This window comes from Anabas testudineus, chromosome 13, assembly GCF_900324465.2.
Source record: "Anabas testudineus chromosome 13, fAnaTes1.2, whole genome shotgun sequence".
In the NCBI taxonomy this organism is placed as follows: Eukaryota; Metazoa; Chordata; class Actinopteri; order Anabantiformes; family Anabantidae; genus Anabas; species Anabas testudineus.
In genome coordinates, this window is record NC_046622.1 from 17,439,411 (window position 1) to 17,467,277 (window position 27,867).

A 27,867-nucleotide genomic window follows, 5' to 3' on the forward strand; every position below is an offset into this window, starting at 1 on the left:
CCATCGATTTGCTGATTTCAGTTGATAGCTAGCAGGACAAAGCTGCACATCAATATTTGCATAACTAATACCCTACAGCTTAGGGCACTGAAAAATGAGACCTCACTGAGTAAGCGTGACAACGAAGGAGGGAGATTCATTCAGGGAAAGGAAGAAAAAGAAGAAATGCACAGACAACGGATTCGGCAAGCCAGAGGTATGAGTAAGGAGGCCAGCAGACAAACACCTGGACTAACAAAAGAATCCAAACGCCAAGAAAAGCATAACCTTTCATGTGCTTTCTCTCTCAGTGTGCATGAATCTGTGTGTTCTCTGTAAGAAAGCAAGCCACCAAGAGCAGTGCTGCAACAATGACAAGATGTGGTGCTGATGTTTGCCTGACGTCTGTGGCAGCGGGGTCAACAGGTCACGCAAAATGAAAGAACATTCTGACAGGCTGAGCCAGATGTCCGGAGAGCCCCCCCCCCCCAAGGAGTTTGAGTATATGTGTGTGTCTGTAAGGGTCCATGTGTCCATGTGTAAGCACTGAAATGTCCAATGCTAGAGCAGGTGGCTAAGCCAGTCTAATGTGCATTCCCATGAGACCACATGCACACACACACACCCACACACACACTACCCCATCCCTCTCCAAAAAACCTCTGTAACCCATGTCTTCCAACAATGCACCTTCCACCAGAAACACATACACAGGCCAAGGCCAAGTGATCCCCTGCAGTGCTCACCTCGTTATGATCTGTGTGGACTCTGTCACTCTCATCAGGTGCATGTCACACATTACTAATGCTCCATTGTCTCCCTTCAACTTCTTATGGGAACAGTAAGATCTATAGGTGCAACTTGTGAAGAATACCATATATAATCACTTTCAGTGCTTAAAATGGCCATGTGGCTGTGCACATTATTTGACCTTTGCACATCTGGCATGTGATATGTTTATGTGATATCTATTTGGCATCAGGAAATGAAGAGCAGCTGGTGACTCAGTGTCTCACACACCGTCTTCTAGTGTCTCCTAGTGATAGTGATCTCCCACTCTCAAGTCAATAAAGGTCTGAATGATGAATTAAAGACCCAAACAACCTGCTAATGACAGGATGACATGGCAGCCACGCGCCATGCTTAGCTATCTCCTTCCACATCTCTGCTCTCTCCCTATTCACCACTTCTCCCTTGTGTCATTCAAGCCCATTGTACTCATTTATCCTCTCAACTTCCTCTCCTCAACTGACCCTGGTTCGGCTATTCTACAGTATTTTCACCATTTGCACCAACAATCTTGCTACTATGATTAAAAGCATGTAGTTAACCTCTTTCTGTCTGCACCCATAATAAAGTCATGGGGGGAGAAACAATAGGTTGGCCTCAGACTATCCTTCCATCCATCATGTATAATATCTGAAGCCACAGGCTGTATACATAAGAAATGATGATGCATGTAATTGTTTCAAAACTGCACTGATTGATCTAAAGGATTTCTACATTATATATTTGCTGCATGTGTGTCGTGAAAACCTCAGACATAACTTATGAGACTTTGATGAGATGGATTTTTGGGGGGAAAATGATGCAACACATTCTCCATCCCTGCTATCAAATAGACTATTTGTATTACAACTGAAAAAAAATCTAACATAGTGGATTTACAGTTATTTACTTTTGACTGGCTTGACGAAGAATCTGCCATTTATCGGCAACGACATGTTTACTGATGCCTTGTTGACACTGTACCTATCAGGATCGTGGATATAAATAACGCATTCATTTTCAAAAACAAGGGTCTACCTTTCAGTAAACCAGTGCTGCAAAGTTTAAAGGCATATACTGTATGTTTACTGCATATACTATAAATCAGCTATTTAACTGAAATCCTATCTAAAACTTGACCTGACTGCACAATGCTAACTGCAAACATAGAGGGCTAACTAAAACCAGGTGGGTGTGTGGCTCTCTCTTTGTGCATGTGCATGTCTGTGAGGGAGAGAAAGAGAGCGGCATGAGTGTGAGCCGATGTCCCGCGCCTGGGCAGCATCATAGAATCTCATTAAACAGCAAAGCTTTCACAGGCTGAGTGGTGAGACCTTCAAGATCACAACTTTCTCTGTCCTCAAACACGAAAGGCATTCCTGGAACTTTGTATTCAATTTTGTTTTTTTAATATAATATTAAATTATCACAGAGTTTTAGCTGCTTCAACGAGTCTTGTAATTTCAGGCTCTCACATAAATTATTGTTAACAGTCAACATTTTGTGTGTTTCTATTTTGGTTGGTTCATTAAACATTTTCTACACATAGAATAATAGTAAAACTCTTATTTTTAAAGCTAACATCCAAACGTAAAACTGTTTCTCTAACTCTCCAGCAACCTGTCTTTCAGACTCAGTGAGCTCTTTATTAAGCACAGTGGTGTTTTAGTGTGATTAGAATATAGAGTCCTGCCCTTTACCAGAAATAACAAGCATTTGACTGCATTAACTTGATGTAAAACTAGGCTTTGCGTATGTGTGCCTGTGTATGTACAGGAAAAAGTGCAGTGGTCTACATTTTTCGATCCCAGGCTTGTCAGCAGCTCTTTTATGAACAACTCTATAATTAGAGAAACACCAAGCAACTAATTACTTAATTGGAGCATGCTCTTTAAAATGAAAATGATGTCATCTGAATCCAGGAAATGGGCTCGATCTTCACATGCACCGGCACATGAACATCAACACACAAACAGGCACACGCAACTCGTGACCTACAGTCTTCTTGACGTGAAGCCATCAAGCAACCAACTCTTTCTCCTTAGTTGAGCTGTAATTGATTCTCCCTTTCAGTCTGTGGGCTCCTGACAGGCTCTCTGTGTGTGTGTGTGTGTGTGTGTGTGTGTGTGAGAGAGAAACAGAGAGAGAAAAAGGGACAAAGCCAGACCATCTCCTGTTTGTGAGGTCTGTTACAAACTATATTAGTAAAGGTCAGAGCTGTGTGTGGATGTGTGTGAGTGTGTCTGAGTAGTAATTAATTAGGCAAATGTCCTCCAACTCCTCATCTTCTAACATCAGTTGTAGACTATTAACCTTGGCACTATGTCATACATTACTCTACTTTTTCTGGGGAATGTTGCCTTACTGGAGGGGATCATACAAAAATAACAAAACATGAGTGACAACATTTGCATATAAATCCAAATCTCATCACTCCTCCTCAGATTATTTTCCATCATGGCCCAAATTACACGGTAATGTACAAATAGTTATGTGCTTATAAACTCTTCTTATAAACGTCTGTGACTTCTGTCAGACACCTTCTCACTGCACCCCGTTGTTAATATGTGTCCACAACTATAAAATGCTGTACTGTTTTTGTGGCCCTTTTAGCTAAGAGAGGACAAGCAGAGAGAGTAAAGCTTGAACTCACAAATATGCCTGAATTTAACAAACCGTCCAATTCAGCGTGAGACTGATATATTTAGACTAGTGTAGTGCCACTGAAGCACTGTACTATGCAAACAAATCTCTCAAAACAAACAAGAACACAAACACATAAGGTACTCTCATCCCACGTCATTTTAAGAATCAGCACAACCCCCCTAACCCCGACTCCCTCCACCCCTTCTCACATTGTACCCTGGAGTGGCCAGCACATGGCCAGAGCCACCCACTTTGACCTGCGACAGTCTGCGGGTGTGTCTAATCACAGCAGCCTGACCACCCGGTTTGACTGCATCAAGTGCACCGCTGCTGTGTGTGATGGTGTCCAGACATACTGTGCATGCGTTTCAAAGACTGGTAATGTTTTCAGTTAGATAGCCTCGCACTGTATTCACGTGGTGAAGCTGCAATGCTACAGATTATTCAGCTAGATTTAGTGCTAGTTCAATTTTCTTAAATTTTAAAGATTAAATAAAATATTATTTAAAAATAAATATAAAAAAACAATCTGGAAACAGTTGATAAAAAGTGATGTATTGCTACATGCAGGTACTTATAACAGAGGTTTTTAATCAATCTAAACATTTACATTTAGCATCTAACTATCAACAAATCTGCCCGATACCGATCGGCCTGATCCTAAACCTAAATGGAATGGACAGGAAATCTAGGAAATATATCAGCCCGGTGACTCAACGTGAGGTTAGCAGCTGAATGTACACCAGTCCAATGGCAGCAGGTTAATTGATAAGGGTGACCCAAGAAACGATTACCAATCACAGAGGGTAAAGCGGTGCTGTCAATCATCTGTCCACTTGACCTAAATGAAAACCGGCTGGAACCTTGCATAGTCAATTTCTGTGTAATCTAGTCTATGGCAGAGATAGCTCGGCTGCTATCGTGTCAAACATGTCATTCCATAGATATACTTATAGAAATTATTAAGCTATAGGCTCCATAGCTGCCGCAGTGACAGCCAGAACGGGCAGCATCCCATTACCTCAGGACAACAAAGGGTCACACAGGGTTAGTAGAATTCAGCATCCGCCTCTATTCATTCACGGGACCAGCAGCTCCTGGGACACGAGGTCACCTAATCACCTTACAGAGCCATCTCCGAGGGAGAGAAGGGGAAGCGAGAGGTAGGGGGAAAAAAATCAACTTTGAATTTGCAGTGATGAAAAATCAATAAAGCAGTAATTGCTTGGCTTATCACCGTGCAATGAAACAAATTGAGAGGAAGAGGAAGGCAACGAGAGGGCTGGCGTCCGTGCTGTACATCAGGGTTTTTTGGCTGTAGTGTGTGAAGCTGAGCATAGCGCGAGAGAGAGATAGAGGGGAGAGGAGTTTGGGCTTCAGTGGGCCAAGACAAGGAAAAAAGGTCTCCTCGTGATAATTAAATCTTCTCACACTGATTTTCTGCCAAATTTATTTCCCCGGGGACCATAACTCTGATTCAGTGCTTACAAGCCTTGCATAACTAATCATTTCAATGTGGGGGGAACCACAGACGTGAATGAATAGGGAGGAGAGAGGAGAAAATAAAAAGAGAGATGGCTAGACTGAATCTGTGGCACTATTCATCTGCAAATCAATCACTGTTTAGGCAGGACAAAAATCAGAAATAACTGTGCAATATCTTCTGTAAGATTCTATTTGAAACAGACCTTAAAAGCGAAGGTGTAATTGATTGTCAGTGTGCTCTTTTTACGCTTTTTCTACAGTGCTATATGGACACAACACATCCTTTAATTCCTGGAACAAATAGAACTCATGAAGCCAATAAAGTGTCGGTTCAATATTCCTCTGACTGTTCCTGGCATGATTGTGTTGAACATAATAACACAACAAATAAGGCCATTTATCTGAAGTAACGACAGGAGATGAGGCTAACTCCGCTAATCAATAACGAATCAATACAAACCAGATTTTCTTACATCAAAATCACTGAGACAGATCTTCCTTCAGTTCAGAGTGCACAAGAGCAATACAGTGCCTCCCTCGAGCCCTCAGCTAGATCATGTAACCAGTGGAAAGAACACAGTTTAAAAAAAGTACAATGGTCTACCCTGAGCGAGGATGCTGGGAATTATAATTATAGCCGGGTATAATTCAGACACTCTCCTTATTGGATCTTCATGTTTTAGTTAATGTGATGAGATCATGGACACCAGATCACTTGTGTTTACCAGCAGATGAATTTCACCGCTTGTCCTTCAAGTGGCAGCCTGAGCGGTGCCGATGCTGCTCAGCGAGGTAGCGTGGCATGCCGCACTATAGGCCCCGGTAATTAAAACATTTAAAGCAAAGCCAGCCCCCCTGTGCTCCTGGGGTGTGATGTGGGGGTCACGCGCCTGTAGATTCTAATTTGCGCTCCATTTGTATTCATGACAGGCACGTGCTAAATATTTAACAGCAGCCCGGCAGGAGTTTTGTATTGTTAGGCTTTCCAGGTCAAATAATTTGATTTCAAGGCAGATTACATTAAGCGTCAATGTCCAAGCCAACACTCTCACTTGCCTCTCATTTCCTGCCTTTTATTACAGCTGAGATAGGCCAGAACTGAAGGGATATGGCTTTGGATTATACAAGAGCTTGTTATCCATGGATTAGTTATTATTTTCAATTAGAAAAGGGATCACATCATTTATTATGGACGCACACACCCACACCGATATTGCAGGCAGACACTTGCATGGAAAGCGGAAATTTTAGCTGACTGACAAATTGTTTAGCAGAGCATGTAATCACACACAACAAGAGAAATATTATTACAAACAAACAACAGTGCGGGCATGTGCACCCCTAATGGTATTTCACTTAGGCTGTCCTTGACAGAGGGATCCCTAATACAGTATTTGTGTTCTCCCTGTGACTTTTTTTTCCTATATGTTAAACAGGTTAGGCCAGAAACCACATCCAGACATGCTCTGTTTCAGCCAAGGCCCTGTAGTGATTGACAACAGAGCTAGTTAAACGGTGATGAGGCTTTAATGGATGCTGGGTCGAGGGATTGGTGGGGGGAGTGAGCTGGAGGGGCCTGGTGGCTGAATATTTAGTAGTCATATAATTCTTGAACACAGACGCACACAGACAGGTACACTCCCAACCCGTGACCCGTCCTACACACTATGTAATTAGGGAAACAGTCCTTTCGTTTAACTGCCAAAAGAGCAAACGGTAGGTATATACTCCCCTAATGATATGGGTTAAAGAGCTATTATACGTCTCATTAAAATATATGATCTCCCAATCTGCTGGTGGTTTGAGGTAATGGGGACAGAGTAGCAACGAGGCTAAAATACCATCCACGGGCTACAGCCCAGTGTCCGATCCATATCTACATAAGTCTGTCAAAGAGTGGAGGCTTAAATGAAGAGATGTGTTTTTCAGTGCCTCACACAGGATCCAAATTACTCCATGCGAGTGTAGGGGTTATCACGCATATGACACAAATTTTCATGTCAGCTGACTGATGTGTTACCTTTCACCAAGTACTAGATACAAAGAAAAGTGGGAATTAACGTAGGCTCAGTGGAGGCCCAGAATGATGATACCCAACCACCTATTGACACCTGACTCATTTAGTAGGACTGGGGGCACTGTAGACTGGAGACAATATAACTGACCTTTTCTCAACACATCTTAAATTGTATCTCATTACTTTTTCCCATTAAACATTGCCATTCCCAGTTCAATCACACTGGATATGTAAACTGAAAGGTTCCCGCTGCATTACAGTAGAGTTAGTAGTAGTTTAAAGACATTTATTGAGACCTGCTACATGACTAAATATACTCCTTGTTTTTATATATTTGGTTCATAGTCCAGCCTTAAATTCATTACTGCCACACATGCTGCCCTAATTGAAGCACCAGCTGACTACATTGTCACAACATAGTTATACAAACTGACTGTGTTACACTGTCAGTCAGTCCTTCTTATTTTAGCTGGACGCAGTATGTAAAATGCCTCCAAGGCACACAAACAGCATCTCACAGCTTTAATAGCTTAAACAAGGCATCCAGCTAACAAAGGACTCATCCTCCCCTCTCATTCTCACAGCCTTTCATATCGCATGTTTCCTTTTTCAACCACTAGCATCATCTGGCTGCCCTTAACCAGAGAGCCAAACACTTCTTTTAAGTGGAGACTACTTTGTTAACTGATGACCACAGGGCCAGTTATTGATCCTCTCTCCTTTCTCTCTCAGTAAACGCTGCTGATAAAAATCGCTCTCTTTCTCGCAGGGCTCCGCACTGTGCAGCCACGGTTCGCTACAATAATAACTTGCATATCATAGGATCCACATGAATCAGATCTCAGCGGTTTCGATTAGGGCTAAACTAACTCAAACACATTGCCAGTCTAGGATGTGAATCTATTTATGAACGAGGAGTGTAGGTGGTAGTGTTCTTCACTTCTCCCCTTCATTCTCTTTAAAGGCTTTCTCATTTCAGTTGACTTAACAGTTCAAGTTTAAACTTTATAGCTGTCTCGACCTCTAAGAGGCCCTGCAGGGAATTAGGAGACCCGTTGTGATCTGCTGTTTAGCAGCAGCAGTGGCCCACCTCCTCCATTTAGTGCTGGGAGGAATGGCAGAAAGAGGATGGTGCTCGCTGACTCTGCTTGTGTGTTTGCATGTGTTTGTGACAGTGCCACTAGTTTCTCTCACTACGGAGGCAAGGGCAAGTCATTAGGGCCACTTTCTGATCCCTATGTGCCTTCATGTGTCCCTGTTCAGGGAAAGAAATATTATGATCATGCTCGAAGGCAGCACCTGCACAGCATGCAGTACTGCTCCACTCCACCTCACAATCAAGAAAAACACACTTTTTCACACAGAATGCACAGTCGGAGTGAGCCTTTGAGCAAAGGGGAATAAGAGTCAACTGATTCCAAAAAGAGACAACAGTACAGTGTGAACTTAAAAAAGTTATTTGACTGGGAGTCTCGCTCTGTTGCCCCAAGCAGGGCACTTAGTCACCACTTTGGCAATGCTTGCACAAAGGAAAGCAGGATAAGTGAAAGAGTAAGAAAGACAGAGAGAAAGGCAGGAGAGGTGGAAGTGGTTGATGAGGACAACTGGTGGTGGGATGAAAGACATGCATGTGAGAGAGAAAGCATAGGAGGAGTAAAGAGAAAGGGGAGGTTATGAAGAGTTAGATCGCTAAGACCAAGAAAAATGAATAATATTAATGTAAGAATGGCAGAGAGGTTGAAAAAACAAACAAACATCACTAAAAAACATGACGCGATAGAGAGAAGACAAGAAGAAATTCTACCCAGAACTGAGGGACCAAAGCAAGAGTGCAAGGCTAATTAGTTTGTGATGGCTGGACTTTCATTTGGCTAAAAGGTCAGCTAACTTTAAAGGTCACACTGACATGTCTGGGCTAAGTAAACACAAAAAAACTGCGAAAAAAAAAAAAAAAGTAGAAGAGGGAGAGTGAAGCAATGCAAAAACACTCTCACTAGAACAAATTATATCACTACACGCCTATGTGTGCATGAACATACACACACACACACACACACACACACACACACACACACACACAGATAGGGGCATGTGTAATTGGTAACAGCACATTTGATATTCTCATTTATTTCACGCTCAGGTCAGAACAGGAACTAGGGTCATTACTCTATCTGAGGACTTTTATTACAGCTAGCATATCCACTGCAAATTACCCTTGACTTTTTTTTTAATGTTATTTAAAGATAATCTTTGTGGTTATGTATGTATGTGTGTGTGTGTGTGTGTGTGTGTGCCTGCATGTACTACATTAGTGGTTGTCTTTACTGCCTGCAATGCTGAGTACTTTTCGAGCTTACACGTCTACCATGCGTCTTTATGTGGATCACAGCCTTGTTAATAAAAACTATATGTGAGCGTGATCAGCAGCTCTGAGTTCATGTTCTGAAAACTGACTACCTGAAATAACGTGATACATGTTTCATAACGTCACTAAAATTGTTGCTGCATATTCATATAGTAATTTAATTACACATGTAATTCACTTTCCTTGTTGTTGTTGTTTTTTTTAAATCACGTTTTAAACGTGCTTCAGCTGATTTAAGACAGACACATAAACAGAAGTTGTACAGCAGATGTCTTACTGCCTAAGTTTCTTTGTCATATTTAGTGATCTTCTCAGCGGTAATATCAATCAACAACAAAAAACAAACAAACAAAAAAAAAAGGGCTAACGTGAATTATTTCAGTTTCAAATGTTATCTTGCCAACTTTATTATTGCCTTTTTGTGGCTCATGCTCAGCTTTTCTTCGACTGTGCTGTCAATTTAGAGCTGCTTTGGTACATCCATATGTCGATTAATGACGGACACACAAGCACACACATAACTGACCTTCTTCTTGTCTCTTCCGCTCCTCCTCCTCTCTCTTGGCTACTTTGGCCTTCAACACCTCATCTGTCTTAGCTGAAAAGACACAAGACAGACAGTGTTAGGAGCAAAGCAGAATGTCAGGAACACTTATTGTGATGGAGTTATTAGGAAATAAACAATTACTTAGAATTATCATTTATGTTTTTTTTTTGTTTTAATTGTTATTAAATTAAATAGCTCCATTTAAAATATTTATATACACACATGTACACACGAAGAATGCAAGTCATTTCTGTGGAGTCTACTGTGTTTGGAAACAATTTGATGCTCACTGCAGAAAATTACCAGAGGATACTGGCTCGACACTTGTGTACTAATCAACAAAAATATGAATCATGCCGCCTTCTCCTTTCCCTACTAGGCAGTACCTTGCTCTGCTTTTCCTTCATACTTCTGTAAAAGTCAGCGCGTCTTCCTGAGAGGTGTTTATCGTCTCGGCATAATGAAAAGCTTAAGAGAAAGTGAGGCAGCGGGAGTAAATACTCGTCAGGGCATTTTAAGCATCTCTCATCATGAGCAGTGTTGTTTGAGCTCCCTCTTCCGCCGCCTTTCCCCTCGAATAATCAAGATGTTAAGCCACATTAAAAAATATAATGCCGTGTATGGCAGGACTATCAATACTGCCTCTAAATTAATTACATTTCCGTTGCGACGCATCATTTATTTTGCAGTGTTAGGGCCTCGGCGGAGCCATTCGCCTTTATTGCTATCTCACTTGGTTGATGAGTGAGCTATGTAAAATTGAGTCTCCAATATCATTACACTTAATGAGTTTAAACTTTGAGGGGAGGAAAAAAAAAAAAAAAAGGAGGGAGAGAGAAACAGAAGAAGGGCGAGCAGAGCAGGGGGAGGAACAGAATGAGAGCGCTGCACTGTTTTGGGGAAGTTAATACAATATAACAGTGGGTGTAAGTGTTTGTGAGCGCTTACAGAATGTTTGTGTTAGGGCACAGCTGTGGGTGTCCGAATGTGGTTTATTGCACCACTTGAGATGGCTGCGCGTGCGTGTGTGTTTCGTGTACGCTCGCGTCTGATTTTGCACTGATTTTGCACTGCAAGCAAGTCATGTTATATAAAAATAACAACACGCGCAGCTGTGTGTGCGTGCGCGTGTGTTTGGATGCAGGGGGCCATGGGTTGTGCTAGCCTCTCTGTGACTGTGCTGCTTGTTTTGTTGAGTAATTGGCGCAGACAAAGAACCTGTCACACTGCTGTTACGGCTGGTTAAATCTGGAGGTTCCACATCTTTACTAACAATGACTCTACATGGATGACTGAACCCTCATCTACCTCCCTCAGCTAGTGTTTGTGTGTGTGTGTGTGTGTGTATGTGGGAACATGTCTAACCAATCCTACAACAACCAATCTATTTCTCTTCAATGTAACACAGTCATAATTTAGTACGTTTGAGTGTGTGTGTGCCAAAAGCCAAACCATAGGCTACATCATCCTACATCTTTTCAGTTACATTCATCTGTTTTCTTGTTTGCACATGTGTGTATTTGTGTGCATGCCTGTGCGTGTGTGTTTTGTTTGTGCGTATGTGTGTGTTTTGTGTGTGTGTGAGAGAGAGAACTTCTCTGTGTTCTTCAGTTCCCACTTTGCTCTGGGCTACCGAGAGGCAGGTAAGAGACAGAGAATTGGTGGTGAGATGGAGCGGGAGGGAGGGAAAATGGAGGGAAAAAAGGGAACGGGAGATACGCAGATAGATGGGGGCCATGTAACAAGAAGGAAGAACTGACAGCAAGGGAAACAGACAAACAAGCCGAAATAAGAGAAAAAGCCCTGCCTGCGTGCACATGCTTGTGTGCACACAAACAACAGAAACGATTTGTCACCTCTTTTTGTTTGCATGTTTATCCTCCACCTCTATCCCTTCTTCCCTCCCCCAACAGGTTCTCTTATCCTCCCGCTCTCTCTTCTCTCCTTCTGTTTTGCCCTCTCCCAGCCCTCCCCGTTTTTTTTTTTTTTTTTGTTGTTTTTTTTTTTTATATATTTTCTCTTCCTTCTCTTGCTCATCTCTCCAATACACTGTGCCTGGGGGCGATAGCAGCAAATCAAACTGTTTATCCATCTCTCATCAGTGCACTGCCTCACGGGGCTCCTGCCCCCTCAAAACAATGAAAGTAGGCCTGAGAGCTGAGCCAGGGATACGATTTAATTACATCAATAAGGAGCTCTGCTTTACAAAAAGATAAACTACAAAAACTACATTACAGCAACACACTTTGCTGCACTATCATGAAAAGCCTGTTAACATTACAGCTGTAAAACGCATGTAGAAAGAAGGAAGCCTCACGATTGTACACGTCTAGAAATATAGGCATGTCTGTGTGCGGAGGCTGCTTATTGGAAGTATATTTCTTAGCAACTTAGTTGCTCCAGTTCATTGTAGTATAATTCTGTGATGGACTTTTATTAAAGCTGGTAATAAATGGCCGGGTGTTGGGGAGAAGAGAGGCCTTTCACTTCATTTAGACTTTGTTCACTCTTGGCTGCAGGGGCGGAGGGAAAGAGGAGGGATGACAGTGGGAAGGGGCGGAGAGCGTCGGTGAAATCGCATTGTGATTATGAGTGTAATTGCAGCTCAGGGGCCCAGGGGCCATGTAGCTCTGATGGCGCTAGAAGATGTTTTATGCACAGCAACAGAGAGGAAGATAGTCAGAAAGAACGAAAGAGGGAGAGTGGGAGGGAGAGGCAGGCTGCCAGGATGTGTGCATGTTTTTTTTTCTCTCTCTCTCTCTCTCTCTCTCTCTTCTCCTCCCTTCTTTTCCTCCTCTTTCTCTCCCTCCACTCCCCTTCTTCTCCTCTCCTCTCCTATTCTCTTCTCCTCCTCTCTCCTCTCCTGTCCTCATCCCTTGGCAGGATTAGCTGGGTCTCGTTAGAGGGGAAATGTAATAATGCTCCCACCAGGTGGAATCGGGCACGCTCCATTATCAGTCAGGAGATGGATGGGCCGTGTAGGGCCGGCGGGGGCCATGAGCGCACGCAATTTAGATTCAATAAACTGGCAAAGCAAGACCCCCAATCTGATTTATCTCTTACACGCCGCCAATGCTTGCTGCTATGATGCTGATTCCCTATTACCGCTCAGAGAAGGACTATTCATTGGATGTAAGGCACGGCAGTCAGAGAGGCTTGTCGGGCCCCCGGGACGGCAGCAAAACAGATACAGCAGAGGGTTAATACGTTTACACACAGATAAGCAATTAAATCTAAGGCTGAGGTGAGTTATAGAGTTATTAAAGAGGGATTGTGGGGTGGGGGGAGTAGGGAGGGAATGCAGGGTGAGGAAAAAGAAGGAGAGAGGTGTTATTCAACACACGAGTGTGGTAGCTTGGGCCTTAGGCCGTAACAGAGAGTGAGAGAGGCTATCATTTTGTAGAGTTCGTGAGGTGAGAGAACAACAGAGGAGCAGCCAGCCCACGTTGTTCAATAAACTCAATACAACAGTAGCATGTGAGATAGGACTGAGGTCAACACAACAGTTATCCACTTAGTCTGTGTGCGATTGCGGGAGTTTATCAGTGAGCAACTGTATGCAAGTGTCTTCATGTCAAAATGTAAGTGGGTATGTGTTGGCGTAATAGGCATATTCATATCCACTGCATACCTGACTGAGTGTGCAGAGTGTCACATTCGACTGTGTGTGCTTGTGCATGCGTGTGAGAGCTGCAGTGGTGCTGGCGGTGTTGTAAATGGTGGGTGTCATTCCGTCCAGCCGCCAATCAAAGTGAATCTGAATGTCAGCAGGAGAGGAGGCGTGATAAATCAGCCTCGCACCCAACGGCAAACAGAATATTAGAGGCAGCGTAGCGCCATTGGAAAAATGTCCCTTCCAATAAGCCGAGCACTTTACAGTGAGGCTCGGCAGCTGGACCTCCAAACAACGCAGAGAGACAGATAAAGACAGTAAATAAAGACATAAGAAAGAGACAGGTTCTAAGACAGGCAGACAGATAGAAAGACAGACAGGCACAGGGACGAATAATGGCTCTGACAGGTAGCGAGTGAAGACAAAGAAACATAACAAAATAGGGCTGGAGGACAGATAGGTAGGTTCACTAACAACTCCGACAGGCAAGAAAACAAAATGGACAGACAGAAAACTGGAGAGCCCCGCAGCTCAATATATTGTTGAAGTTTCGATATAGAAATGTATGCAAGTGCCACAATCCCTTTACCCTATTTTTGTGACCATTTAGGCTATAAACTGGAGTGCAGTTGTTGAGAGACACCAATGAGATGCACATAAAACATCAAGCAACTTTCTTCCAAGTTGCCAGACCAAAAGTTTACGTTAGGTGTAAACGGAAACTGTGTCTATGGAAGAAAAGTGTTACAGTTTAATGATCAGAGAATATTATTATGAAGAAATATATATATTACTATGTAATTACTCATTCAGTCATGTTTACTGAATGGTAGTAAGTAAATCATTAAGTAAGTAGTCATTTGAGACGCATGGTTTTACCTTTTTTTTTTTTTTTGCATCCAGGAGATACAAAATGTGATCCCATGACATGTAAAGTGTGATTTACTGTAAATCTGAAATTAAAAATCTGAAACTAAAAAACTGAAACAGAGACAGTAGGTAAGGGATGTTTAAACTTGACAGCATGATGAGGGATAAAGATTTTCTGGTTTCCTGGTTTAATTGAACTGACAGCACTGGAACTGATAAATGTTAACCTGAAAGAAGCACTTGCTCAAAGAGACACTCAGTAATTTTAGACAAAAAGACTTTCTTTCACCTTCTTTTTGAGTCTTTAGGGGAAAATAAACCCACTGTGTTGAAGTCCTGAGCAGGTTATATGAATTGCAGGAGGAGGCAATGTCTGAAGTGACCACTAGGTGGCACAGCACACAGACAACAAGTGGAAAGCTTCCACCAGGCCGGGATTGTGTGTGTCTGTGTGCCTTTACGTGCAGGTGCCTCTGTCTTTGTACAGGATCCTCTATCAAATATGCTCACAGACCTTGTGAAATTGTATTGTATTGCATCCTGATGGGAGGGACATCAATCAGTGTTTTACAGTGCATAAATGCTTATGATAGTTTGTCTGTACGTGTGAAAGTCACACAGAGTGAGGTTACCCACACAGAAAACAGGCGCGGAGAGACCTGAACTTAAATGATCTTTATTGCAGGATGCCCTCTGCATCCGTCATCAGGCTGATTTAACAGCCATGAAATATTTACAAACTAAACAATTAGAGAGAGATTTCTTACAAAATCAATTAATTATTCATTGGCAATCGTCTCAAAAGCTTTTTTTTTTTCATTCTGATGCTGTGTGTGTGTGTGTGCGCATCAATTAGGCTTCATACTCCTGTGGTGTTATGGGTGTTTCAGAGAGGAATGATTGCCTAAAAGAAGGAGCCAGATGCAAGTTGCCCGTACTGCATGCTGACTCGGTTATGGCTTAGAGAAGCTTTAAAAAAAAAAAAAAAAAAAAAAACTTTGATTGACATGCTGATCATTACACTACGCTATACATGAACCCAGAAGGACAGTTTGGATTATTTATCTGAAGGTGTGAAGAAATTAGACTTTCCCTACTTACACCCACAGTGTCAGAGTCAACATCCAAAACTCTGGAGCATTTCTTATGCAACATTTGTTCTATTCATTTTTAAAACAGCGTCTTAACTCTAGACACCTGTGCTCCATGTTTGTGCTCTCCTTCTCAGTGTTCATGCAGAGACTCTTATCTGTCAAACCGAACCTGGTGAAGAATTAAGAAGAGATTTATCTAAAGGAAAAATAGCAGCTAACTTAGCCAGGAATTCATTTTCTCTGCACAAATTCATACAATTCAAAATCAATCAGTATGCACAATAACCAGTATAACAGTTTAAACATGCAACTGACTGGTCGGTCATCAGGTCAAGTCATTCCTTCAACTAACTGACTATCAGACATATTCTCGATGAGAAGCAGCTATAAACTGTGGTGCAGATACAGTGTTGTTATAGCACCACTTGTCAGCCCAAATGCAGTTAATGTGAGGAAATGCCTTCAGTGCCACTAGTTCATGGACATGGGCTTATGCGGAGAGCAGAGGTGTGACTCCAGTTGGTAGTAATGAGCAATTGGCAAAAACACATCTTATGAAGACTACAACTAACTGGCAAAAGATTTCTTGGTAGACCAAAATCTGAGAAGACAACCACTTGATCAATAATAGCATAATAACTGAGTATCAAAAGGTCATGAGTGGTAAGCAATCCAGTCAGGCAGCTTCCTTATTTAAAAGTCTGACTAAGTAACTAAATTTCCACCAGTTTTCAGTGATGGTAACTGATGATCAGTACAATAAACCTCAGACCCCCTCCTATCCAACTACGAACTCCAAACAACACAAGGGGATCTGGGTCTTGCTTCCTTTGGGCAAAACCTTGGACCTGAGGTCTGAGGGTTGAGAACTGGTTTCATTAGGGCTCAGTGAGTCAATAAGCAGCTGAGTACCGGGGTATTCACATAGCATGTGGGTGGCTCGAGCTCCGGCACCGCAACATGCCCTTTAAACCCAAGGGCAATAGGGTCCCATGACTCTGGAGCTGCCCCACTGAGGTCAGAGAGCTGTTGGACCCGGACCCTGGGCCAGAGAGGAGAATTACTGAAAAGGTGGGGAGGGGCAGAGGCCTCAAGCAGTCAGGGAGATCACAGAGGAAGGTTACTCTGGAGACCATGCACCGCCGTGGGCAGCACACACATATGCAAACCCAAACACACCTGAAGAACACACATATTTCTATGTACTCATATAGAGCTTAAGAGCACCACACACACAAATGCATAATACACAAGCCTAAGGGGAAAAGATAAAAACAAAGCCTCCACACTTCATCGACCAGGTCACACAAAGTTCAACGCTGAAACCTCTGTACACTATGGAAAGATAATATGTACATCCCAAATATGTAGGGCTTCCAGTAGATATTAAAACATATGAATGCATGCATGCTAGCTTTGAATTGATTGTATACTGGTTTGATGGGATTGTGTGTGTGCCTTTAGGTAAATATAAAAGTTCAGTCATGTGAACTTCACTGAAATAAGTAGGCAAGTGCATAACATAGGTCTTGAGAGGGCAATCAGACCAAATCCATAATGCAGGGATCACACAGTGAAATATTAAGCATCCTGGGGCCTCTGAATGACATCTCACCCTCAACTTCAACCTTGTCATGTCTCCACATGACACCGTCTCTTCCTTATGTCTCTCAAAATGTTCTTCCTTTATTTTAATCTCCTTTATTTCGTCTATTATCTTTTCTCATTAAACACCTCCTGCTTCTCTGCATTTTTTTCGATCATTTAACCTCTGAACAGGTGCAAGGGATAACCCATTTACAGACAAATCCTTTGTACAAAGCTAAAAATACATTCATCCCACATTGGGTGATTCATACCAAGCTAAAAAAGATAATTGTATCATCTTGAGATGTTATGGTGTCTGAATGACTCTAAAGGTTAAAATACATTCAATATTACATAGTTTCAATGTGCACATTAGTGTCTCATAGAAATGATCTTTTACCTTGTGCTTATGCTAGTGACAACTCCACCGTGTCACCCCGTCAGCAACTGGCTGTCTGCAGAGACCAGAATGTCTGCTCTCACTTGTTGACAATGTGCAGAATTTATAAGGAGCCGAAGACCATATTTACTTCATCTGAAATGTTATTTACCCTGTTCTTGGTGAAAATATTCATGTTGCATTGTTTTGTGGGAAACCTTCAAAGAGATCTTCAGCCACATAATGAGATGGCAACACAGACAAAAAAGTCGAGAGCACTTTTTCTTTACGTTTTTGAACTAACGGAGCAGACTGATAAGAACTGAAGAAGTGAAGAGGAACACGAGTTTGAACATCCACCCTTCAAATGCTTTTTGCTACACCAAACCACTGCCACTAAATGTGAGATCTCTCTGCCAGCTGTTGCTCCACTGTCTGATGCTCCATTTGCTGTTGATTCCTGTCTCAGAGTTGCTCATTAAAAATCAAATATGTGGCTGCTTTGTTTGTGCTAGTGTGAATGCACAGTTAGGCCAGATTTCCATCAACGTGCTCCAACGGGCACATCATCACATGAGTTACAGCTAACAGCAGGATTTCACTGCACTACATAAATAAGTTGTACATTATCAGGCCACTTATTACCTTACTGAAGTAATTATTGTTACAATCATTCAATCTGTGACAAAGTGCAACAGTCCCAACAAAAATTACACTTGCACTGTAAACTGTACTGTTACAACACTAACTTTACCTTTTCCCATTTTGGCATATTATATTACAAGAGCCACTGTAGTCCCAGTGTCTAGGTTTGTGGGTAGGTGCATTGTAGGGCTCCTGATACCTCTGCACAGCATGTTGTGTAGACATGTAGTTCTTACGTTAATTTATCTTGTGAAGAATAAATCTGTAGAACCAAATTACCCATCTCAATATTTAGTTATTTATTTTAGAAATTTGTGTAATTATTTGCTCAACAAATTGGAAGAAAACCTTATTCCACATGAAATAGTTCAATGAAGAAGCTTTGTTAAGCTCAGGTCACATCATTTTAAGTGATACACGGGCTAAACAGGCTCAATTCCCACAACATAAAGTCTTTTAATTACTACAACTTCAAATTACAAGATAAAGATTCAGAAAAAAACACTAAAGAAAGGCCCGTAAACTGCTGAACAAATCCACCTGACATATTTATAGACAGTTTGCAGATTCTTTGAAATATTGATTAATTACTTCATCACTTAGATTTGAAACATGTCTATTTTTCAGCTGATTGTGTTATTTCTTTTTTCAAATTATCACATTTTTACCCAAATGCAACACAAGCCTCCACAAAAGCTCACTTTGGGCCACAGTACGTCTAACCCCAGACTGTACGATTCCTATTAGAATATGTAGTATTTGTCATTTCAGGTCAAAAATATGCCTTGTGTGTGTGTGTGTGTGTGTGTGTGTGCGCAAGTGTGTTCATTTATTCCAGTGTGAATCCACTTGAGCGTGTTGTTGAATGGTGTAGAACAGGCTCAGATTCCCCTGCTGAAAACCTGTTGGATGCCATTGTGATGGTACACCACTGAGTGTTTGTCTCATGTGTGTGTAGTGCTAGTGTAGTGCTGGTGGTTGTGGTAGAGGGGGCATGGAACTAAGTCTATCAGGACCCCCGCACATGAAAGGTAAACTGGAGCCGCTAATCGCAGTGCTGACACAAGAAGGTTCAGAAGGGCGGCCACTTAGAAAAGAAAGGCAGCAGAGCCGGGACACTGGCAGCATCAATGGGGCTCAGCACAAGTGACCACATTACAAACACACACTGAAGAATAGACACACGAACTAGGTGGTCTCGACTAGTCCCTTGCCTTTGGTGTGGACTTTACGGATGATGAGTCAAGTGTATTGTGTTTGTGTGCATGTCCAACTTCATGACATGTTATATGTTTATTTCTTTTGACAAGTTCTACAGAGGCACAGCCCAACACTGACAACTATGTATGTGAATAAAGTTCTTGATTTCTTTTCTTTCATAAGCAATATAGAGCAGCAAAGAAATACATATTTTGTAACTGTAATATATATGTATATATTACAGTTACAAAATATTTGCTTAATTAATTCCTATTTAATTAATGTTTTGCTACACTTATTAACTTATACTGGCAAAAGCCAAGTCATAAGGTTCAGGAAACTATGTGCACCTGGCCTGATCATAGGGGCACCGTATGGTGAAGCATGGTGGTGGCGGCGGCATCATGCTATGAGAGGGCTTGTTAGCAACTGGGCCATGGAAATTGATCAGAAGTGAGGAAAGGATGAAGGAAGTCCAATACAGACTTCTTGAGGAAAACCTACACTAGAGTACATGAGCAAGAGGCTGTGTGATGGTTCACCTTGAAGCACAACACTGAATCAAAGCATACAGTCAAAACAACTCCGGAGTGGCTTTGGGACAAGTCTCTGACTTGAGCCTGATGGAATGGTTAACAGGGAAATAGTCAAGTTATTAAATTAATAACTTGTGGCTGGAGTGTCCCAACCACTCAAAGACAGTCCGGCCCTGACCAGCTTTAAGAAGGTGTCAGGAAAAATGGAATAAACCACCCAAACATCAGTTGTGCAAACCTCTAGAGACTTACTCAAGAAGACTCAAAGCTGTAATTGCTGCCAAAGGGGCTTCTACAAAGTACTGAATATTTTAGATTAGAATTTTTGATTTTTGTTAAATTCAGATTTTCAAAAATGATGTTTTCACACAGACTTACTAGGTGCCAGACTGACGAGCAGAAATTGCCATTTGATCCATTAAAGTTAAATTAAAATGTAAAGGGGTTTGACTACTTCCTGTGCTACTGTATTTGGAGATTAATGCTGTATAAGCTACGATAAAAAAAAAAAAAAAATGAAAGAAAAAATTCATGAGAGCAGGAGAGGCCAGGTTGAGAGTGGCAGCGGGAAGAGGGGGGAGATGGAGGAGCCGGCCTGGTTGCGGAGGAGTAGAAGTAGAGAAAGAGCGAGGCAGACCGGACAAATGACAGCTCTCGAAGGCAGTGTTGTGCACTCCCTTCTCTCTACCCTCTTTCTCATCTCTTAATGCTTATTTTCATCACTTTGCTTAAAATATTGATAATCAATTAGCACTACGTCTGTTTTGCTACAGAATCTGTGTCACGGTCTATCACTCTGTCAGAGCCAATTCACTGCTCATTCAAAGTTCATTTTTCCTTGGCGGCTCTGTGCCTTTGGAGGAGTCATTACGCGGGGAACATAGCCTGGGGTGCAATCACCTATTCTCTTTCATTACTGGGGAGATGGAGAAGGTGAGAGAGATTATTAGAACTTTGGAATGATCACAAAGCTCCACACCGCCTGTCAGATCCCCCCTACGTGTAATTCATCTGGCCTCACTACCCCTACCCCTACCCCTTTCCCTTCCCCTCTCCCTCATCCCTCCTCCCCCAGCCTGAGCCAGGGGTTTGGCCATAGACATTATTCATGAACATCTGCAGCGCGCTGAATATTCCACAGCCTCCGCCGTGATGAAAAGGGAGCTGCCCCTTTGACTTGAAAATTAACATGCTGGCACAGAGATTATGGATGCGCCATTTCATTCCAAGCAGAGCTGGGCCATGCTGAGACTGGTTGAGCTGATGGCCCGGGCTGGGCTGAGCGAGGCAGAATAAACGGGGCAGGTGCAGAAATGGCTCTTTGTAATGGTGAGGTGTCCATTTCAATGGTTAACAGGGAAATAATCAAGTTATTAAATTAATTTATTTCAAAGTAATGAAAGTGACTGTGGTGCATGTGCACAAACAGGAACCATCATGGATACAAACACATTCAAATCAAACAGTCCTAGTCGAGCTGTGATACGGGTGCATCAGCGGTAGAATTACAGGACCCTGCAGACACTTCACTCTCAACTCTTCGGCTCTGGCAGTAGAATTTCACAGATAAGATCACTGAAGTTCTCTGATTTATGTGAGAAGAGATTAAACATAAATGTTACCACTCTTTAAAATCACAAAGTAGAGGTGAAACTAACACATCTGCTCATTACAGACTGATCTGCCTGTACTTGAATTAACTAATAGATTGTTTTGTCATCTGCCCTAAATTGATTATTCAATTATCAAATTACTGGCAGGTGAATTTCCCGTCAACCAACTTCAATCAAATAACTGTAACGGCTCTATTTTACAGAGGTGTGGTTTTAAAGCTTGAGCAAAGCAAAAAATGCTTCCCAGTTAACATCTCATTGCACCCTCTCACCTCTGTGTATTTTCTTTTCATTCTCTCCTGGGTGTCTCTACATGAAAGCTTAGCCAGAGAATGGAGAGTCTTCCTCTCTCACACCAGGAGCACCACTGCTGGAGAGAAGCCAAGCATCCTGCTCTTTCTCTCCCTCTCTCTCCCATCTGAGGTGTCCCCTGCCTTCCCAATGTGCTCTCGCTGTCACTGTGACGTTCCTCACTAAGTAATAATAACTGTAGATAAATAATGGGAAAACGATACTAAGTGCTGGATATCAATACTGCAATATCAACAGAGTAACTACTCTGGACTTACCCTGCTGTCCCATCAGGGAAGAAAAAATCCATTGATGGAATAACCTGGTCAGTGAGTATATTCAGGTAGAAGAAGAAGAAGCCTTTAATCGTCATATGTCACATGTACATGTTACAATGAAATTGGTCCTCTGCATTTAACCCATCCCCTGGGGGGAGCAGTGGGCAGCCCGGGGACAGGTGGTCAGCTGACCTCCTTCTTTGGACACATAATGCTGCTGAAACTAGACCTGACCAACTGCAGCAACCCCACATCATAGCACTGCTCCCACAGGCTTGTACAGTAGGCACTAGGGAGGCTAGGTTAAGTCCCTGTTTGAAAATAAGTGTAGTTAACTTGCAATAAATGTATTACAATCAACCTGAACCTCACTTAATATCACTGGCATATCAAGCACCTTCGCTATCATCACAAGATGTATTAAGTCTATAGGCCGACAAGATGTAAAAATCAAACAATTTGAAGATCTACTTTACATGTTGCATTACATCATTTAGAGTATGACTGTGTGTGCATATTGACGTACGTCCTATGTTGGGTTTACACATCTCTGACTACACTCAGCTACACTTATGCCACATTAAATCAGGTAAGATACACAATGGAGACAGAAAGAAAGAAGGTGAACAGAGCAAGAAATGAAAGCAGACGGACATACTACAAAGAGAGAAAGAAGTTAAGAAACACACTTTAATGCTTCTGAAAAGGGGAGCAGTTGGCGGGTTGTGCTAGGGGTAGGGGAAGGACTTTGTGCTGCCTCTTGTTGATTGTAAATGGCAGAGCAAGTTTACTCTGGCAGTTGGAGTCAAAATGGAGTCTGACAGCTTTGTCAGGGAGTTTGAGCGGCTCAGTGGCAGGGCAGGAATCAGGATGATTCCATCCCTTTCATCTCCAAATCGCCGGCGTACGCTCATGAAACCTCCATGGTAATAAAAAAAAACAAAAAAGAAAAAAAAAGGAAAAAGAAAACCAGCCTGGTATAGTTTGGGGATGACAAGCGGTTTTTCGAAACGCTTGTCAAAATAGAACAGAGAAATGAAAAAAGAAGCAATGAATAAGAAAAATGGCAGACCAAAGACTGAAAGCGCAGAACAAACATGTCAGAAGATGTTAACAGCGTCTCTAAGAAAGAAAGAAAGAAATATAAATAATCCTAGCACTCATTTCCACCTTTCCTCTCTCCTTCTCTCTTTATCTTTCTTTGTAAATTATTCCACAAGATATTGCTGCATTACAACCCACTCAAGAGCTTGCCCTCTGCGCTTCCTAGCTGCAGCCTCTACACAATTCCGGCCATCTTTACAACCTCTGGCACTATATAAAACTCTTTTTTATCCCTATAACTGTCCAAAAAACATGAACATTGGCAACAACTTCATGTGCACTCCAGGCCTATTTATCTTCTTTTTGTTTCATCAACAACCCTCTCCCCAAACTCTTTACTTTTCTTAGGGAGAGTGCGAGAAGAGGCAGCATGAAATGTAAAGACGAGTGTATAGCGTGTGTTGGAGAGAAGGGATTGACAGAATAAAGGAAGCTTTACTGGCATTGCTTTGTACTGTTACACTCCCATAGCTTTATCCCTCTGATCCCTTCTACCTCTATCTGCTTGCCTGTTTTTTTTTTTTCTTTTTCAATTTACAGGATTTGTTTCTGTGTGTCTGACAGCGAGGAGGATGAGGTATAAAATTTATCTTTATCCTGGTTTTGTTGTGTTTCCTCCTCCTTGACAATGCATGTCAGTAATTAGCCGACCAGTTTGGTTCCATGCTTTTCGATGGGTGCATTCGTTTGCCAACTTTCGCCTTTTGTTCTTGCCACACAATACCGCCCACTCGTCCTCAGTGTCTCTCTCCCTCGCTCTCCTCTCTGCTCCCCGCCTCACACCCACACAGGGCGTTACACAATCTATCCAAATGTGCTTCGCTTTAAAACCCCATTACTTAGCCCCTGTTGTTTTGTTCAACACAATTAAAAGAACAGGCCCTTCATGAGAATTCAGAGAGCCTCGCTCTGTTCTTCCCTCCCTTCTCTCCTTCACTTTCTACTCTTCTGTGGTTTCAGCGTTAGCTGAGGGGTTACTGTGAACAGGCCAGCTAAGTCCCCCTAATTCCCTGGGTTTTGTTTGCATATAGGCTTAGTTTGGTTCTATTTGAAACTACTCAATGCCATGCTTCATCCTCTAGCTGTAGCCAGACCAGTGAGCAACTTTAAAGACCGCTCAGCCAAATGGAAACAGAGATGTCCACACAAGCACGCACGCACGCACGCACGCCGGCACGCACACACACGCGTGCGCACACACACACACAACCAGCAGCGAAGATCTCAACAAGGTTAAAGGGTGCAAGCATTGTTATCTTTCTAAGTACTGACACACTTCAAAAGGGTGAAAAACTTGAAGGCTTTTTTTTTTTTGGTAATGACTACCTAGTCAGGCTCTGGCAGAGGGTCTGGTGGTAATTTCAAGCTCTGGTGGTAATTTCAAGCTCTGGCCGTCCACATACGTAAGCCCTGCAGGATGAGCTTAGTCCAAACAAAAGCCAGGTAAATGAGAGAGAAGGGTACTGGTCAGTAATGACCACATTGCAACTGTCAGGGAGGTGTCAAGAGGAGATAGAAATGTCTCATCTACGTCACTGTATCATTAAGAGAAGTAAGCCTTCGTTTTAGTCCAAAACAAATCTACATTGTTGAGGTAGAGGTTTGTGTAACATACCTGCATATAGAGCTGAAATGAGCACTTCCTTCAAAATAATAAAACTGAAACCAACTCTACTGAATTAAACAATTGGCAAACTGAGAAAATTAATGGACAACTACAGTCATTGTACAACTTCAGGAAATTGTGATTCTGACATTTTGTAGAACAAACAATAATTAATTAACAAGAATTCATTTCACAGACTAATTTATAATGAGGGATAACTCAAGTCTGAAATCCTGTCAAGCTGCAGTATGTTACTATGAGTAACTATCATTTCTGGCTTTGTTTTAAATATTAAAATAAAGTCTTTTAAACCACATCCATTAAAACTGAAGGCCAAAAAATGAATATATATCTATAAAGGTTCAAAAAGCTGGTGATGCATTAATTTATAGTAATGACTCAGAACTCAGTGACAAATAATTGACAGCTTTCAAACCTTACGTGATCATACTTAACATTTACTCGGCACAATAGAGCAGTACAAATTAAACCAATCTGTGTAATGCTGGGTCATTGTGCCTCTAGTTAAGTGTCTTAACGGCATTATGTCTTATGTCAACTTAACTAATATCATCTGAGCCTGTGCGTGCCACACAGACATTTGCATTTGTCTGGTGACATCTGTCTTTGTTGCAGACTTGATCCTGCCTAGCAAATGACAGGCGGGAGTCTCTGGGACTTGTCCCAAGTTGTAGATAAGTCTATAATTGAGACTTCTAAGAACAAACACATGTAATAGCTTTAAAGTGCATCGGGAAACTGTTTAGTTGTGGATATGTGTGTCTGACACCGGGCCCAGCAAACATTCACCTGTTTGTTTTTTTTTTGGTACAGCACAAAGGAAATACAATAATTGAAATATACTCTGTGGGATGCTGAGAAGAACGGGTTACATTTAAACTTATTACCATTTATAATCACACATTTGGGCCGTGTTGTCTCCTGTGGAACCACAGTCCACAAACCAAAGTTTCTTACTAAAAGTTAATGAATTTAACCTCCCCCCAATTCAATGCTGCTACAGTGTTCAACGGCCAGAACAAGACATAGTAATGCGTCATTCAACACTCCTCATTGGCTGAGAGGCCAATGAAGTGGTTATAAAATGAAGGTTTAACATCATTTGGTCTAATTAGCCTAATAGTATCTAAACATCAGCGTGAATAGAAATTACTTTTTTAAATCATTTAACCATCTGAAACCAGGACATCCTACTCAAATGTACTATTTCCTCAAAGTAATTAATAAAACAACCTTTGGTTACTGGGAAAATGCCAGATCTATATATGAAATTGATGAATTACTATATGCATAAGAGCTGGAAATGTTTATAAGGGAGAAAACTCTAATTGTTGTGACTGTTAATTTATCTAAAATGATCTAAACACCACCAATTGTAGCTTAGAAAAGACAAACAGTAAATGTTTTTGACAAACAATTTGAGTTTCTTGTCCGCTACGAGCACACCGTGTGTGCTCATATGTTGTAACGCTCTGTGTGAGCTGATGTTGTGCTTTCTTTAGAGGTCCTCAATAATAAATTCCAGCCCCCCCCCTAAGACCCAGTCAGATATGAGCGAAACACTGGCTTAAACCCACTAATTACATCGGCCCTGAAAGGAAATCATTGATCAGTGGCATTACGGGAAATAAGGCTTCCCCCCCTAAAACGGGATCAAAGTGAATGAAGTGGCTTATTGGGGTTTCACTGGGTCTCTGCAGACAGGAGACTGGATTATCACCCCTGGACGCATGCACAAATATCTCATTAAGACGATACAGTAGTATGTTACCAGACTTACATGATCCACACACACAGCATTTCCCCCCCCAAGACCTTGGCTGTTAACAGTTGCGTACAAAACCAGAATGACTGACGTGATCCTCAGCAGTCATTGCCAAACACTTCAACTGGTTAACTTTGTGTGTTCCACATGCTCTATTATAACAATTATTTTAGCAATTTGTTCGACACAAAATAACCATTTTCTAATGCAGTCCTGGGCTAATGTGAGCAGGCCTCGTGTCTAGGACCTGTGGAGGAGTCCACTGGGGGAATGAATATAAGAAAGGGGCCCCTGCTGGTTCATCTGGCCATCAATTGGTGCCCCGAGACCGCCATAATCTGTTTCCCCCATCCCACCAGCCCCACCGGTTGCCCCTTAGGGCTTCCAGCCTGCTGTTAGGGGGGCCCTTCATGTGTAATTAACAGTTCCCAAGCTGCAACACATGCACACAAACATACAAAAGAAATATTGTGGTACTTAAGAGCAGTGCTAATGTTTACATCGGCTGCAATTTTTCAATATTAACTTAATTAAGATAATTAAGTAAATGTGCCACGTACTAAGCTTTTTCTGATCATTACTGCTTTGAAACCTTTTAAACACAGCATGCAAACAGGAACATGAAAGACCATGTACAACCTGTGGTAATAGTATATCTGAAAAGCGCTTTCAATAAATACTGTACTTATTGACTACATAAATTCAGTCTGGATTTGCTTTCTCAACCTGGCAACTTGTGTGACGTGCTTTATGTTTATAATGAACTGAATTATATATAAACCAGATTTTAAACTACAATTATGTTTTCCACAGTCTTAGACAATATTGATTATAGTTTAAAAGGGCACATTAATTTCTGCAGTCCAGATCAGATACAGACAGAACCAGAAACTGAAGTCCAGGTTTAGGGTCCACTTGGTTGCACTCTGTTAGCACAAATACAGTAATTGCCAACTTGTTTTCAATAAACATGAAGTTCATATTAGAAGCACACTTGACACAACAGACTTCACTTATTGGGACTGCTGGACGCACGAACACAGCTGCCAGTCGACAAAACAACCAGCAGGTTCAATAATAATAATAATCCTCCAAAAACTCTACACACTCTCTGTTAAAGAGAGCAGCCCTCACTAACACTCTGTAAACTGCCACTTAGTACAAAGTTAGCTACATCAACTCCACTTGTACTTACATTGTGCCCCAATCTACTTACACTGGAAAATCCAGGGCTTACATTACACTGAAATAAGCGGCGGATATTGGCAGAATTACCCAAGCATTGTTCTAACTGAGCTTTTCTGAGGGAATTTTCTGGCCTACTGTTGAAGAAAGAAAATATTGAGGACAAAAATAAAGTAGTTGTTGTTGGCCACCGTCTTCAGGAGGAGTTCAGCGGATTCGGGGGGGTGTTAAGATGATTTGTAGGCCTTTTCTTCTATCAGATCATCTTAAACT

General features: G+C 41.9%; 1 protein-coding gene across 3 annotated transcripts in view; it reads right to left on the minus strand.

Annotated features, from left to right (window-relative positions):
- Window positions 1-27,867, minus strand: part of rsrc1 (arginine/serine-rich coiled-coil 1) — a 102,955-nt gene that overhangs the window by 9,496 nt on the left and 65,592 nt on the right. For all 3 annotated transcript variants that reach the window (XM_026366202.2, XM_026366212.2, XM_026366222.1), the window contains exon 7: window positions 9,787-9,858. In XM_026366202.2, coding sequence (XP_026221987.1) covers window positions 9,787-9,858 — 72 coding nt within the window. The remainder of the gene's footprint in view (window positions 1-9,786; window positions 9,859-27,867) is intronic.